Source organism: Dipodomys merriami, unplaced genomic scaffold, assembly GCF_024711535.1.
Source record: "Dipodomys merriami isolate MVZ:Mamm:240054 unplaced genomic scaffold, mDipMer1.0.p SCAF_1141, whole genome shotgun sequence".
Classification (NCBI taxonomy): domain Eukaryota; kingdom Metazoa; phylum Chordata; class Mammalia; order Rodentia; family Heteromyidae; genus Dipodomys; species Dipodomys merriami.
Window position 1 is genome coordinate 182,464 of NW_027202429.1, and position 13,567 is coordinate 196,030.

At 55.1% G+C, this 13,567-nt stretch overlaps 1 protein-coding gene across 1 annotated transcript in view; it reads left to right on the forward strand.

Annotated features, from left to right (window-relative positions):
- Positions 1-1,026: 1,026 nt before the first annotated feature.
- The window catches only part of LOC138822762 (trafficking protein particle complex subunit 9-like), a gene marked incomplete at its 3' end in the record, with an annotated part of 52,617 nt that continues 40,076 nt past the window's right edge, over positions 1,027-13,567 (forward strand). The window contains exons 1-2 of the mRNA XM_070015703.1: positions 1,027-1,107; positions 5,986-6,578. Coding sequence (XP_069871804.1) covers positions 5,995-6,578 — 584 coding nt within the window. The remainder of the gene's footprint in view (positions 1,108-5,985; positions 6,579-13,567) is intronic.

A 13,567-nucleotide genomic window follows, 5' to 3' on the forward strand; every position in this document is an offset into this window, starting at 1 on the left:
AAGAACTATACCGGTCCTCCCTTAGTATTGTAAAAATATTTTTAATTGAGAAACGAATGCATATACATATTAAAGAAAATCCAAGCCAGGTGCCAGTGGCTCTCTTCTGTAATCCTTAGCTACTCAGGAGGCTGAGAGGTGAGGATTGTAGTTAGAAGCCAGCCTTGCAAGGACATAGGGAGTGGCCAGCGACGTGGCGAGAATTCTAGGGCAGGGAGGAGCTCTGGTCTGGGCGGAGCTGAGGACCAGAGGTGGGGATGATAGTAACTAGCTTACGGTAAACTCCACCTGTAAACCCTTCCCCCCAGGTGCGGGTCCTGACCCAGCCCTACAAAGGCTGCAAAGGAAGCACGCCCGGAGACAAGCCCGCACCACTGAGGCCCGGGCCTCAGTTTCCCAGCGTATGAATGGGAGAACCGCCAGCGGGGCCCTGTGCGCAGGGCGAGGCTGGGTGATCCCGGGACAGGTTTGGAAGCGGCCATCACCCCCGGGTCCACCAAGAAAGTGAGATTTAGAGCCAGGCGCCGGTGGCTCTCGCCTGTCATCCCAGCTACTCAGGAGGCTGAGATGTGAGGATCACGGTTCAAATCCAGCCCGGGCAGGTGAGACTCTGATCTCAATGAACCTCGAGAAAACCCGAAGTGGCGCGCCTGTGGCTCAAGTGGTAGCGCACTGGCCTTGAGCTGAAGAGCTGAGGGACAGCGCCCAGGCGCAGAGTTCAGGCCCCATGACCAACCACAAACAAACAAAAACCAGCTCAAGCCTGGGCGGCGAGCTTCGGCCCGGGTCTTCCCGGGTGTGTCACCCCGGGGTACGGGGCTCCCCATCCTTGCTCCTCCCCGCCCTCCTCCCGTCCCGCTCCGGCCGTCCAGCTTTTCCCGCTCGCCGGCGGCCCCGCCCCCGGCCCCCCGCCCTCCCAGGCCCGCCCCGCGCGCCGGAAATCCCGGAGCGGATCGCGGAGGGCCGGGCCTCGCGCGTGCGCACGGGCAGCGCCGGCGCGGCCGCGGGTCGGAGCTTCCTACCGAGCCGGGCGCCGCCGCAGAGCCGCTCGGCCGCGCTGCCCGCCGGGCCGTCGGCTCCCACTCCGAGCCCGGGGCCGCGGGCCGAGTAAGTGTCCAGCTGGGGACCCGGGTCAGGGGGCGCGCGCCGGCCGGGAGGGCCGTGCGGCGGGCTGCGGCGGCGGTGCCCGCTGAGGGGCAGCAGGTGCGGGCCGGGTCTGCCGCCCGCGCCCGCCCGGGACCCCCGGCGCGGTGTGCACCCCGGAGCCCCCGCCCGGCGCTCTGCTCACCTGTCCGGGGCCGGGTGCACACCTTCCCGGCCCCGCCGCACACCTGTCCCCGGCCGGGCCGCCCCGCGCCGGGCCGCCGCCGTGGGCGGGGCCCTCTCCCGCGTCGGGTGCTCCCGGGGGGTGCTCCCCGGGAACGGGCCCCGCCCTGCCCCGCACCCCGCCACGCCCCCCGGCCGCGCTTACCCGCTCACCTCTGCCCCGCGGCCCCCGCACCCCCTCTTCCCGCCTGCCCAGCGACCACGCCCTCCGCGCAGGTCTCATCGCTAGGATCCCTGCTGTGCGTTGGGGGGGTGGTTTGGGGAGAGTGAGCTAAAGGTATGGGGCGGTGACACACCCCTTCAAGTGATTTTATTACATCTAGTATGTGTTATATATTGCAGATGTGTAATATATAGTCACATATATTCACGTGTATGCACACACAGTCGTGTATGTATATGCATGTGTATGTATGTGTATACATAAGGATGTGTGTATCCTTTTCTTTGTCGGTTGTGGGGTTTGAACTCAGGGTCTGGGTATTATCTCACACTCTTTTGCTCAAGGCACTTTGAGGCACAGCCCACTTTTGGTTTTCTGGTGGTTCATTGGAGGTAAGAGTTTCAGGGACGAGCCGGGCGCTGGTGGCTCACGCCTGTAATCCTAGCTACTCAGGAGGCTGAGATCTGAGGATCGCGGTTCAAAGCCAGCCCGGGCCGGAGAAACCGTGAGACTCCTATCTCCAATAAACCACCAGAAAACCGGAAGTGGTGCTGTAGCTCAAGTGGTAGAGCGCTCGCCTTGAGCTGAAGAGCTGAGGGACAGTGCCCAGGCCCAGAGTTCAAGCCCCACGACCGACCAAAAAAAAGTTTCAGGGACTTTCCTGCCTAGACTGGCTTTGAACCGTGATCCTCAGATCTCAGCCTCCTGAGTAGCTACGATGACAGGTGTGAGCCACCAGCGCCTGGCCTTCTATTTTTTTTTTTTTAATGTGCTAGTACTGAGGCCTCAGGTTATCACTTGACTTTTGCCAAGACTGGGCCCCTACCACTTGAGACACAACTCCACTTCTTGCATTTTTTGGGGGGAGTTAATTGGAGATAAGAGTCTGGGACTTTTCTTCCCTAGGCTGGCTTTGAACTGTGGTCCTCTGATTTCAGCCACCTGAGTGGATTACAGGTGTGAGCCATCAGTGTGCACTCAGCTTGAACTAGTGATTTAAAAAATCTTCCTCAGGTAGCTTTCTTGATGTCAGACAGTAGCACAGTGAGCAGTTTTGGGGGACGTATGGATTTACAGGTCTAAACATTTGTCCAGGCATGATTGTGTGTGTGTGTGTGAGTGTGTGTGTGTTTAAATTGTCAGACCAGTGGTATAGAGGGAAAAACAGTTGTCAGATCTGTTTCTTCTGAAGTGAGAGGATACTTGAATGAGAGGGGAAAGTTCACAAGAAGTTGGGTCCGATCCCGAGTGGCTCCAGCAACAATCTTTGCTGAGGTGTCCTGGCAGGGCCTGGGTGCGGCCCTCCTCTGCTCCGCGCAGGACAGGAGGGCCGCGGGGGACTGACTGCTCCTTTACTTCATAGATAGCTGGAGGGAGGGTCTGCGACTGGGTTGCCTATTTTATTTTTTGCCCAGCTGGGAAAATTGAAAACCCCAAACTACTGCTTCCTACTCACCAACATTTTATACAAGTAAGATTTGTTTTTGAGGCTGTCACCCAGGCTGGTGTCTTAACTCCCAGGGTTTATCAGTTCTCTCTCTCTCTCTTTTTTTTTTTTTTTTTTGGTCAGTCGTGGGGCTTGAACTCTGGGCCTGGGCGCTGTCCCGGAGTTCTTCAGCTCAGGCAAGCATTCTACCACTTGAGCTACAGCGCCACTTCTGGTTTTCTGGTGGTTCATTGGAGGTAAGAGTCTCATGGATTATCCTGCCCTTTCCTGTCCGAGCTGGCTTTGAACCGCAGTCCTCAGACCTCAGCCTCCTGAGTAGCTAGGATGACAGGCGGGAGCCACCGGTGCCCGGCTTGTTTTTCTTTCTTTCACACACCTCTTTCCTCAATCTTGTGTCTGAGGCTCAGCGTCCACCAGCCTTCAGGCACAGTGAGCTGTGTAGAGCTGCATCCAGTGCACCTTAATTTGGCCCATGGCAGAGGTACCCTATAACTCGTTGGGTGGATGGGAAGGCCTGAAGGTCTAAACTGAATCAGCCTGCGGAAATACTCAACTTTAAAGCATTTGGTGTTTTTTTTTTTTTGTTGTTGTTGGTTGTGGGGTCTGAACTCTGGGCCTGGGAACTGTCCCTCAGCTCTTCAGCTCCAGGTGAGTGCTCTACCACTTGAGCCACAGTGCCACTTCTGGCTTTTTCTGTTTATGTGGTGCTAAGGAATTGAACTCAGGGCCTCATGCATGCGAGGCAAGCACTCTACCACTGAGCCACCTTCCCAGCCCCTGATTTTCTTCCTTATATTAATTTAAACATTTTGAAATACCAAATATACAATGTTTGAACATATACTTTGTCTAATATATAATACTTAGAATATATTTTTAATGCCATAAAAATTTAAATTACATATAGAATATATGATGTTTCTATATAGTTATGTGGATAACCAAACAAAAACCTCTATATGCCTAACCACCCACTTTAAATACAACATGACTAGTACAAGTTTTTTTTTTTTCTTTTTTTGTCAGTTGTGGGGCTTGAACTCTGGGCCTGGGCGCTGTCCCTCAGCTCTTCAGCTCAAGGCTAGCGCTCTACCACTTGAGCACAGTACCCCTTCTGGCTTTTTCTGCTTATGTGGTGCTGAGGAATGGAACCCAGGGCCTCATGCATGCAAGGCAAGCGCTCTACCACTGAGCCACCTTCCCAGCCCCTCCTTTTTTTATTTTTGGCAGTCCTGGTATTTTGAACTCATGACCTTATACTCTTATTGTTGAACTCTGCCTCTAGCCCTGAGTTTTGCTGTTCCTTATTTACTTTAGCTGAATGGAGTTATCCTAATTTTTATTTATGATTATTCTTTTTGAGATAAGGTCCTACTTCCTGCTTGGTATGTGCTAGGTGCTAGCCACCTGTGTTAGGCTTCCTGGTAGCTCAGATAACACACATGCTACCAGGTCTCCATTGAGAAGTTTCATGAATTTTTTTCTGCTCCAGCTGGCCTAGAACCGGTATCCCAACAATTTCAGCCTCCTAAGTAGCTAGGATTACAGGTGTAAGTCACGCTGCCTGGCATGACTAGTACTTTGAAGCCTGCTGTTTCTCTTGCAAACAGGCAAACCACATTCTTCTTTGCCATCTAGGTTTCAAAGTGCCAGGTCTTGGGCTGGGAAGGTGGCTCAGTGGTAGAGCGCTTGCCTTGCATACCCCAGACCCTGGGTTCGATTCCTTAGCACCACATAAGAAAAAAGCCGGAAGTGGTACTGTGGCTCAAGTGGTAGAGCACTAGCCTTGAGCTGAAGAGCTGAGGGACAGCGCCCAGGCCCAGAGTTCAGGCCCCACGACCGGACCCAAAAAAAACCCAAAGTGCCAGGTCTTACCTGTGCTCTTTCATCCATTTGAGGAGATTTTTGTATAATATAGGGACTCACCTGTAGTCTTTTTAATGTAGATATCCAGACTTTTTTGTGTGTGTGCCAGTCTTGGGGCTTGAACTCGGCCTGGGTGCTGTCCCTGAGTGTCTTTTGCTCTAGGCTCGCACTCTACCACTTGAGCCACAGCACCACTTCCGGCCTTTTCTGTTTATGTGGTGCTGAGGAATTGAACCCAGGGCCCCATGTGTGCAAGGCAAGCACTGTACCACTGAGCCATCTTCCCAGCCCCATAGAGTCTTTCTTGAAGTGAAATAAACATCTTAAAAGGACAGAGGTGCTTATAGACATGCAGTGCATAGAAGTAGAAGGCAGTGCGCTGGTGGGGCTGGTGGTGGAGTTTGGCGTTAGAGGAGGGAGCTCGGGATGGGTGGTGGACTCAATCTTAAAACCAGCACATTCTATGACTATTTTACCACCACAGAGCCTTTCTTTTTGGTCATGCTGGTGGTTTTGACCGCTTTTTCTGGGTCGCATGGAGGTGGGCAGCTCTAACGTGTCAGCTGCCCAGGCTTCCTCTTCAGAGATGGCTGCTGGCACCTGGGCCCCAGAGGCTGGGTGGCTGGCTTCCTTGTGCATGCATTTCCCGTTGGCCTGGCTTTCCCGGTGCTCTGCAGTGGCACGGCCCACGGGTGGATGTCCGGGTCTGTGCGGGCCTGGTTCTGGGCCTGGTTCCATCCCCGTGGCCTCACCCTCTGGGAGCCTGCACGGTGCCCACTGTGGCGCTGTTGTCCTCTGCGACTGTGTGCAGCTGTGCTGAGATGGCGCTCACCTCGCATGGCCTGCGGCCTGGTGGGCTCGGTGGTTCCCGGCAGCGCGGTGTCCTTCCTCTGACTCCACACTCCCCTCCGGCCTGGGGGCACGCGTGGGGCCTGTGGAGGCCGGGGTGTGCACGTCCCGCTTTCCATCCGCACAGAGCCTGGCGCTTGGGGAAGCCCGCCCCGAATGCTGAGCAGGTGCGTGACGGGATTTGGTGCGCAGAAGGTGCCCGCCGTGGCCTCTCAGGAAGGGAAGGTCTGTCTTGCGTGGGTTCGGTGGGTTCTCAAAGGGGGCTCCCTGCCTGCACCCCCGGACCCCCGCCCCGCGGGAGCGGGCTGCTCAAGGCCTCCCCCCTCCCCCGCAGGCCTCCAGGATGAGCGTGCCCGACTACATGCAGTGCGCCGAGGACCACCAGACGCTGCTGGTGGTGGTGCAGCCGGTGGGCGTGGTGTCGGAGGAGAACTTCTTCCGCATCTACCGGCGCGTGAGCGCCGTCAGCCAGCTCAGCCTGCGCGACTCGCAGCGCGCGCTCTTCATCCGCTACCGCCACCACTACCCGCCCGAGAACAACGAGTGGGGCGACTTCCAGACGCACCGCAAGGTGGTGGGGCTCATCACCGTCACCGACTGCGCCTCGGCGCGCGACTGGCCGCCGGCGCTGGAGAGGTTCCAGGTGCAGAAGGAGCTCTACGGGGCCACGCTCTACGACTCCCGGCTCTTCGTCTTCGGCCTGCGGGGCGACGTGGCCGAGCAGCCGCGCCCCGACGTGGCCTTCTACCCCAGCTACGACGACTGCGCCTCGGTGGAGAAGCGCATCGAGGACTTCATCGAGTCGCTCTTCATCGTGCTCGAGTCCAAGCGCCTGGACAGGGCCACCGACAAGTCCGGGGACAAGATCCCCCTCCTCTGCGTCCCCTTCGAGAAGAAGGACTTCGTGGGCCTCGACACGGATAGCAGGTAGGTGTCCTGAGGGACCGGCCCCAGGCCTGGCCCCCGGGCTGCCCCAGCCGAGGGCCCGACAAAGGACGGGGCTCCCTCACCCAGCTGGGCCGTCGGACCCAGGGCTTGCCACGCCGCTGGCGCAGCCTCAGGAGGCTGAGAGCTGAGGATCGCAGTTTGAAGCCAGCCGGGCAGGAAGGTCCGGGACACTCTTAGCTCCAGTGAGCCGCCAGAAAACAGAAGTGGAGTGTGGGGGGCCAGGCTTGAGCAGAAGAGCTCAGGGACAGCGCCCAGCCCCATGACTGAAAAAGAACAAACAATTCCCCAGTGATTTTTAAAAACCGGGGTGACCAGAGTGAGGTTGCGGGGATGGGGAGGCCTCTGGAGGAAGGTCCCTCAGGAACCAGTGGTTCCCCTCGGTGACAGCCCCCTGGGACCCCTGGGTGTTGGCCAAGGCAGCAGCCTCCCCCCACCCCAGCCCCAGAAACTAGGCTAGGGGGACATGACTGGAAGATTTCCCTACTGAAAAAAACTTAAAATCACCCCCCCCCCCACTTTTTTTGGCCTTATCCACATTTCAGATTAAAAGACGTATTAAAGCCTATTTCAACTGTCCTTTATAAACGTGGCCGCTAGAGACCCTGCTAGTCCGCGGCCGCCCTCTGCTGCCTGGTGCTGCCTCAGAGCCTCCCCTTCAGCTTTGCTTGACAAGGAAGTGCTGAGTCTAGACTGGCAAGAACCAGGCCCTGGGTGGGAACCGAACCCACGGCCCTGACTCCCAACTCTCTGTAGGTGCCAGACCACTGATAGCCCCAGCAATGCCACGGGTGTCACCAGGGTGCCCCAAACAGCCCCCCCCCCCCCCCGTGTGAGCAGTGTGGCCGCTCTGTGTTCCAGAGTCTGATAGGGCTTCCTGCTGCCTGGCTTTCCTTGGACTAGAACTGCAGATTAGCTCTTGAACTCCCTCTTTTGCCATCTTTGCCTCCATGGCTGATGGGAGAAGAGGCGAGAGACAAGCCGGGCAGCAGCTTTGCCAGCGGGTCTCTGTTCTCCGCCCCGTGGTGTGACTGCCCCTTACTGGCCTGGTGGTATTGGCAGCCGCCCGCACTTGATTCTCCTCTTGGTGGGGTTTCTCCCCAGGGGGATCAAACGATGCGCCGTGCCGTGCCTGCCACAAAATCCTCTGCTTCTGGAATTTCTCACAACCACGTAGTTACTTTCTTGCTGGTGGCATGTCTGAGGAGGAAGTGTTACAAAACTACAGAAAGTAGGCCAAGTCCGGCCCTGGCAGTTGGGAGCGTGAGGGGGCCTCTGTCAGACTGCAGGCCACGCAGTGCAGGGGCTCTTTTTTGGCTCTAGGAAAGGACAGGCCTGTCTGTACCGTCCCCGGCAGGGGAGCGCTCCACGGCCCGAGTTGGGGTTGAGGCAGCAAGGCTTAGAAAGCAGAGCCGCTCCCATTCCCAAGGAGCCTCCTGCCCAGCTCTGGCCTCACTGCAAAGCCTTGCCCAGCTCCACGCCCAGCTCTGCAGCCCCGAGCTCTTCCAGCCCTGCAGCTGCCTGTCAGGGTGGTGGGGAGTGAGTGGCCCAGGCCTCGGGGCCTCAGAAACTCCCTGAGGGAGCCCCTGAGAGTGAGCTCGGCTCCCACCCTCAGGCCAGTGCCTTTGTCCTTTGTCAGCTGTCAGCTTCCACCAGTGAAGTGGGTTCCGCAGGAATGGCGGAGCCTGTCAACACTGCCGCAGACATTGACAGCTGTTCACCGGGGTTAGATCATGGCCCTCAAGGGCATGTCCACTCGAGATTACGAGCAGTCGTCCCTCAAAGTTCAAAAAGAAGCTTGGTGAGCCACGGTCTGATCCGTGCTCTGCCCACTGGTGATCCTTGCCTCTCAGGACTCCAGCTTCTGTTTCCTGCAGGGCTTCAGAGTGTGGCCCTGGCCTGTGCTCCTGCCAGTGTGGAGCTGCAGGGACACGTGTGCACCACGCCCAGTGTGGGTAGTCCTTCCTAGGCTGCTGGGGAGTGTTCTTTTCTCATCAGAACCGAGGGTGGGTTTTGTACATAGCTATCAACACTCTTTTTGTTCTTGTATGTTTCTAATTTTGCTTGTTCCTCTTCCTTTCCTTTTCTTTTCCTTTTTCTCTCATACTGCCCTGTGAGTGTGTTGTTGGGTCTGAAAAGGTAGGCTGTGAATGGATTGCCCCCAAAGTAGCTAGCTTTCCCTGTGTGCTGTTTCATTGCCTTCACCGCTTTCAAGAAACAACTAACTGCTGCCTACCCGTGGGTTTCATTTTCACATGTTCTTTAGTTGTAGCACTTTAACCCATTGGTATTTGATATTTGTCAAATACCTGCTCTTTTTTTTTCTTAGTGACAGATGAGCCTGTACTAATTTTTTTTTTACTGCAGTGCAGTGGCAGTGGCTTTGGGGGCTGCAGAGGCCTTTCCGTGGCTGTTCAGCTGGGCTGCAGCAGCAGCGCCTCGCTTGGCCCCAGGCGTTCAAGCGAGAAGCGGCATGAGGTTGGCGCGGCTGTGGGCTGTGGGGTGTGCATGGTGGCCGCTGGCAGGTGCAGACGTGTGCTGGGGGCCGCTCCGCCCTACGCCTCTCCTCTGCTTTCCCGGAGCCTGCGTCCACTCTCCTCCACTCAGCCGCTCCTCCCCACGAAGGGCAGGGGCTCCTCCAAAACTCTGTGAGGGCTCAGGGAAAATGTCCGAGATCTGAATAGCTACATTCACTTGGGCCTTGTGAACCTGTATCACGGGTTGCCGTGGACGCAGGGACTGTATCACGGTTGCTGTTTCCTGTGAGCCTTTGCCTGCGAGCACGTGGAGCCGGGGCAGTCTGGGGGCTCCCCGCAGCAGCCGTGGCAGGCCTCCCCGCCCTAGGCTTGCCGCTTCCCTACATGACCGACACAGCCGCTCTGCCCCGGTGAGGCGGTGAGGCGGTGTCACAGCTGGCGATGGGGTGGTGCTCCTTCGTGTCACAGATGCCTGTGGTCAGCCCTGCCGGTCAGTCTTCGGCTGACCCGGATCCCGGGGTCCCCACTCGCACTTGGCCCCCAGGAGCCTCATTGCCTCTCTTCTGCTCTGGCCCAAGCGCCAACACTTGCATTCTCTGTTTCCTTTGCTCCGGTTCAATGGGCGGGGCGCCAGGAAAGCAGTGCGCGTTGCCAGTGTGGGAGCCGGGGCTGTTTCCTGGGAGACGGAGGAGCGGGAACCTGTTGGCTGCGCGGATCCCGCGGCCACCGTGAGAATAGCTGGGTCTGGGTCAGTCCTTGCCTGCTCACTCCTGCGCACATGTCAGAGCCATATGCAGCGGCTCTCCTGGACACCGGGCCCTTCAAGGAGCAGGCCAAGTAGTGCCCTGATTCTCGACTGCCCCCCACAGCGGGCCCTCACCGAGGGGCTCAGCACCTAGTTGCTGGGTGCTTGCTGCCGGTCAGGCCGCGCCCACGAGCCCTGCTGGGGAGTGTTTTGGAGAGAGGGCCACACTTGGGCTTTGATAGGTTTGGGGAGTGAACTGTGAGGAACTCGGCCACTGGCTGGGAGTGAGGGGTGACAGGGCAGGGTTTGCACTGTGGCCGGAGCTCGGGCAGCTGCGGGGGGCAGTGGGGAGGGTGGCAGGGTGGCATTCCCAGACTCATGTCGGGCGGGGGGAGGGAGGGGAGGTCTGATGAGAGAGGAGATGGAGAGTTGGGAGAGAGGAGGGCTGTTGGATAGTTCTGGAATAGTTCCCTCCCAGCCCAACTAGACTTAAAGAAACGAATGTTCTGGACATTGATACGGACTCTTTGATCCCTCTGGCTGTGAAGGCAAGTAGGCAGTGTGCTTCGGGGCTCTGCACTGCTGGGGGAGGGGAGGGGACTAGCACGACCTGTGTCAGGCCGAGCCAGCCACCCTGCCCTACCTGCACATGTCATTCGTGTTGCTGACGGTCCAAGGCAGAGGACCCAGCTGGCAAGTCCATTCTGTGAGCAAGAGGCTTTCTCAGAGAGGTTGTCATTGGTCCAGCATCACACAGCTAGTTGATGAGGTCCAAAATGTGTCTCCTTTATTCCACTTGGAAGTGTAAAGCAGGTGTTCTGGAGCCTTCCAGGAAAGCCTCTCCCACATAAGCACTCATGTTCTAATTCATGAGGCCAGTCCTCTTTGCACTGGTGTTTAAACCCCACCCCCAAATGAGTAGCATCTCATGTTTATGTCTGCAGTGACATGGCTACAGACAGTGCGCACATACAAAGATAGTGCACATTTGCATAACACAGGCATGCCTGCACTTTGCTTCTTGTTTGTGGTGTTAGGGATGGAGCCAGGGCCCAGCAAGGTACACACATTTTCTACCACTGAGCTGCACTACAGCTCTGCTTCCGAACGTTCAAACTTTTCAGCCCTCCCTTCATCCAGTGGAAGGTAACCCAGCCGCAGGGCCAGTCCTGAGCTCCCTTATAGAAGCATGTCTTGTTACCCAGGTTCAGTGTAAGAATGTTCAGATGGAGAAAGTCAGCACCGATGATTTGTCTCCGGTTCTTCTGAACCCATGCACTGCACTGCAGCTTTAACTTCCTCTGTAGAGCCTGCTCGTAACACTTGGCTGTGACTTGAGCTTTAGCTTTGCCACCTAGGCACCTTGCAGAGGGTGTGATTGCGCTCACAGGATGCATGTAATCCAGGGGCCCTCACCCCAGGATACCTCAGTGCAGTCATGAATGGGAGCTGTTGTTTAATTATGCAAAGACTTCTAACTCTGCACAGTACTCCCCTCATAAAAAAAGAGATTGCCTTTCTCAAAGTTCCTTGGGATTTTAATAGCAAACTATTTTTTCAGCACTTGCTTCTCGTTGGGTTTGAGTATAATGTTTCTTTGTCTGTAACTGGTTTATGAACTGGAATACTAAACCATTCTTTGCCATCAGCCACACAAATAGGACCAAAATCACAAAAAAGTACTAAATATTTTCTTTTCTCTGATCGTGTCATGAAAAATAGTACAGCCTCTAGCTTTAATTGGATTTTTCTGACGTTTATTTGTTTTTATTGCTGTGCTAGTGAGCAAACTCAGGGCCTCCAGCACGCAGGGCCTGCCTGCTCCTCTGAGCCGCTCTCCAGCCCTCTGCAGCTGAGGGTAAGGGAGGGAGCTGCTGTTATGGTGTGTGGTAGGTGCTTCATCCAGCTTCTAGAAGGCATCTTTCCTTTATCTGCACAGCCTGGCCTTTGCCTGGGACTTCGCAGAGACAGGTTGTAGTTACGAATTACATGATCCCAGGTATTCTATAACCCCACACTTACCGCCTGTGCTGTAGGCGTGAGGAAGTGGTGAGGCCTGGGGAGCAGGCTCTGAGGCTCGGGACCTTGACGCTCCCATAGTCTTACAATTTATGACAAACTAAAAGCATGTCTGTTAATATTTGCATTTTGCATTTGCTTTAAGTTTGTTTGACTGTGGATTTCTCTTTTTAAACCATAGAAAAGAGGTTCATTTAAGCTCTTTGCATGTTGTTTCTTTAGTGCGTGTGCCAGTACTGGAGCTTAAACTCGGGATCTGGGTGCTATCCTGAGCTTTTGTGCTCAAGACTAATGCTCTGCCACTTGAATCACAGTTCCATCCTGGCTTTTTTGGATAGTTAACTGGAGATGAGAGCCTCATAAACTTTCCTGCCCAGGCCAGCTTTGAAACATGTCCTCAGATCTCCGCCTCCTGAATAGCTAGAATTACAGGCATGAGCCACCAGTGCCTGCTTAATCTCCCTCTCCGCCTTTCCTGCTCTTTCCCCGCTTTCTCCCCCCTCTTTTCTCACTCCCTCTCTCCCTTCCCTCCTCCCTTCTCTTCCTCTTCTTATCCTCTTTCTCCTCTGTCGTCTTTCTTTCTTTCTTTTTTCCTATTTGACTCCTAGGGCTTGAACTTGGGGTCTGGCACTGCCCATGAGCTTCTTTTTGCTCAAAGCTAGCACTCTACCACTTGAGCCACCGCTTCACTTCTGTCTTTTTTGGTAATGTATTGGAGATAAACTTCCCAGGCTGACTGTAAACTGCGTTCTTCAGATCTCAGCCTCCCGAATTGCTAGGATTCCAGGTGTGAGCCACTGGTGCCCAGGTACCCAGCTATTCTGTCTTTTTCTTTTTTTCTTTTCTTTTTTGCCTGTCCTGGGGCTTGAACTCTGAGCCTGGGTGCTGAGTTTCTTTGGCTTAAGGCTAGCACCTTACCACTTACACCATAGTGCCACTTCTAGCTTTTTCTGAGTAGTCTTATGGACTTTCCTGCCCAATCTGGCTTCAGTTCATGATCCTCAGATCTCAGCATCCTGAGTAGCTCGAATTCCAGGCATGAACCACTGGTGCCTAGCTAATGCTGCTTTTTCTTTTTTTCCTTTTATCTTTTTTTTCTTTTCTTTTTTTTTTTTGCCAGTCCTGGGGCTTGAACTCAGGGCCTGGACTATGTGTTTGAGCCTCTCTGTGCTGAAGGCTAGAGCTTGAGCCACAGCACCACTTCCAGCTTTTTCTGCTTATGTGGTACTGAGGAATCAAACCCAGAGCCTCATGCATGCAAAGCAATTACTCTACCACTGAGCCACCTTCCCAGCCCCTAATGATTTTTTTAAAGTTACTGTTTCCTGTGTGTTTTTTCCATGTCCATTAGGCATATCCAGTGGTCATACAGTTCTAGCAGTTTAAACAATTGTTCATGAAAGAATTCAAGGCTTCTAAAAGGATTTGAAAACTAACGTTCAGAGAAGAAAGGGTCTGTGACTTTTTTTTTTGTTGGTTGTAGGGCTTGAACTCTGAGCAGCTGTCCCTCATCTCTTCAGCTCAAGGCAAGCACTGTACCACTTTAAGCCATAGCACCACTTTTGGTTTTCTGGTGGCTAATTGGAGATAGGAGTCTCATGGATTTTCCTGCCCGGGCTGGCTTTGAACCATGATCCTCAGATCTCAGCCTCCTGAGTAGCTAGGATGACAGGCGTGAGCCACTGACGCCTGCCATGGTCTGTTACTTCTTGCAAGACTGAATTTGGGTG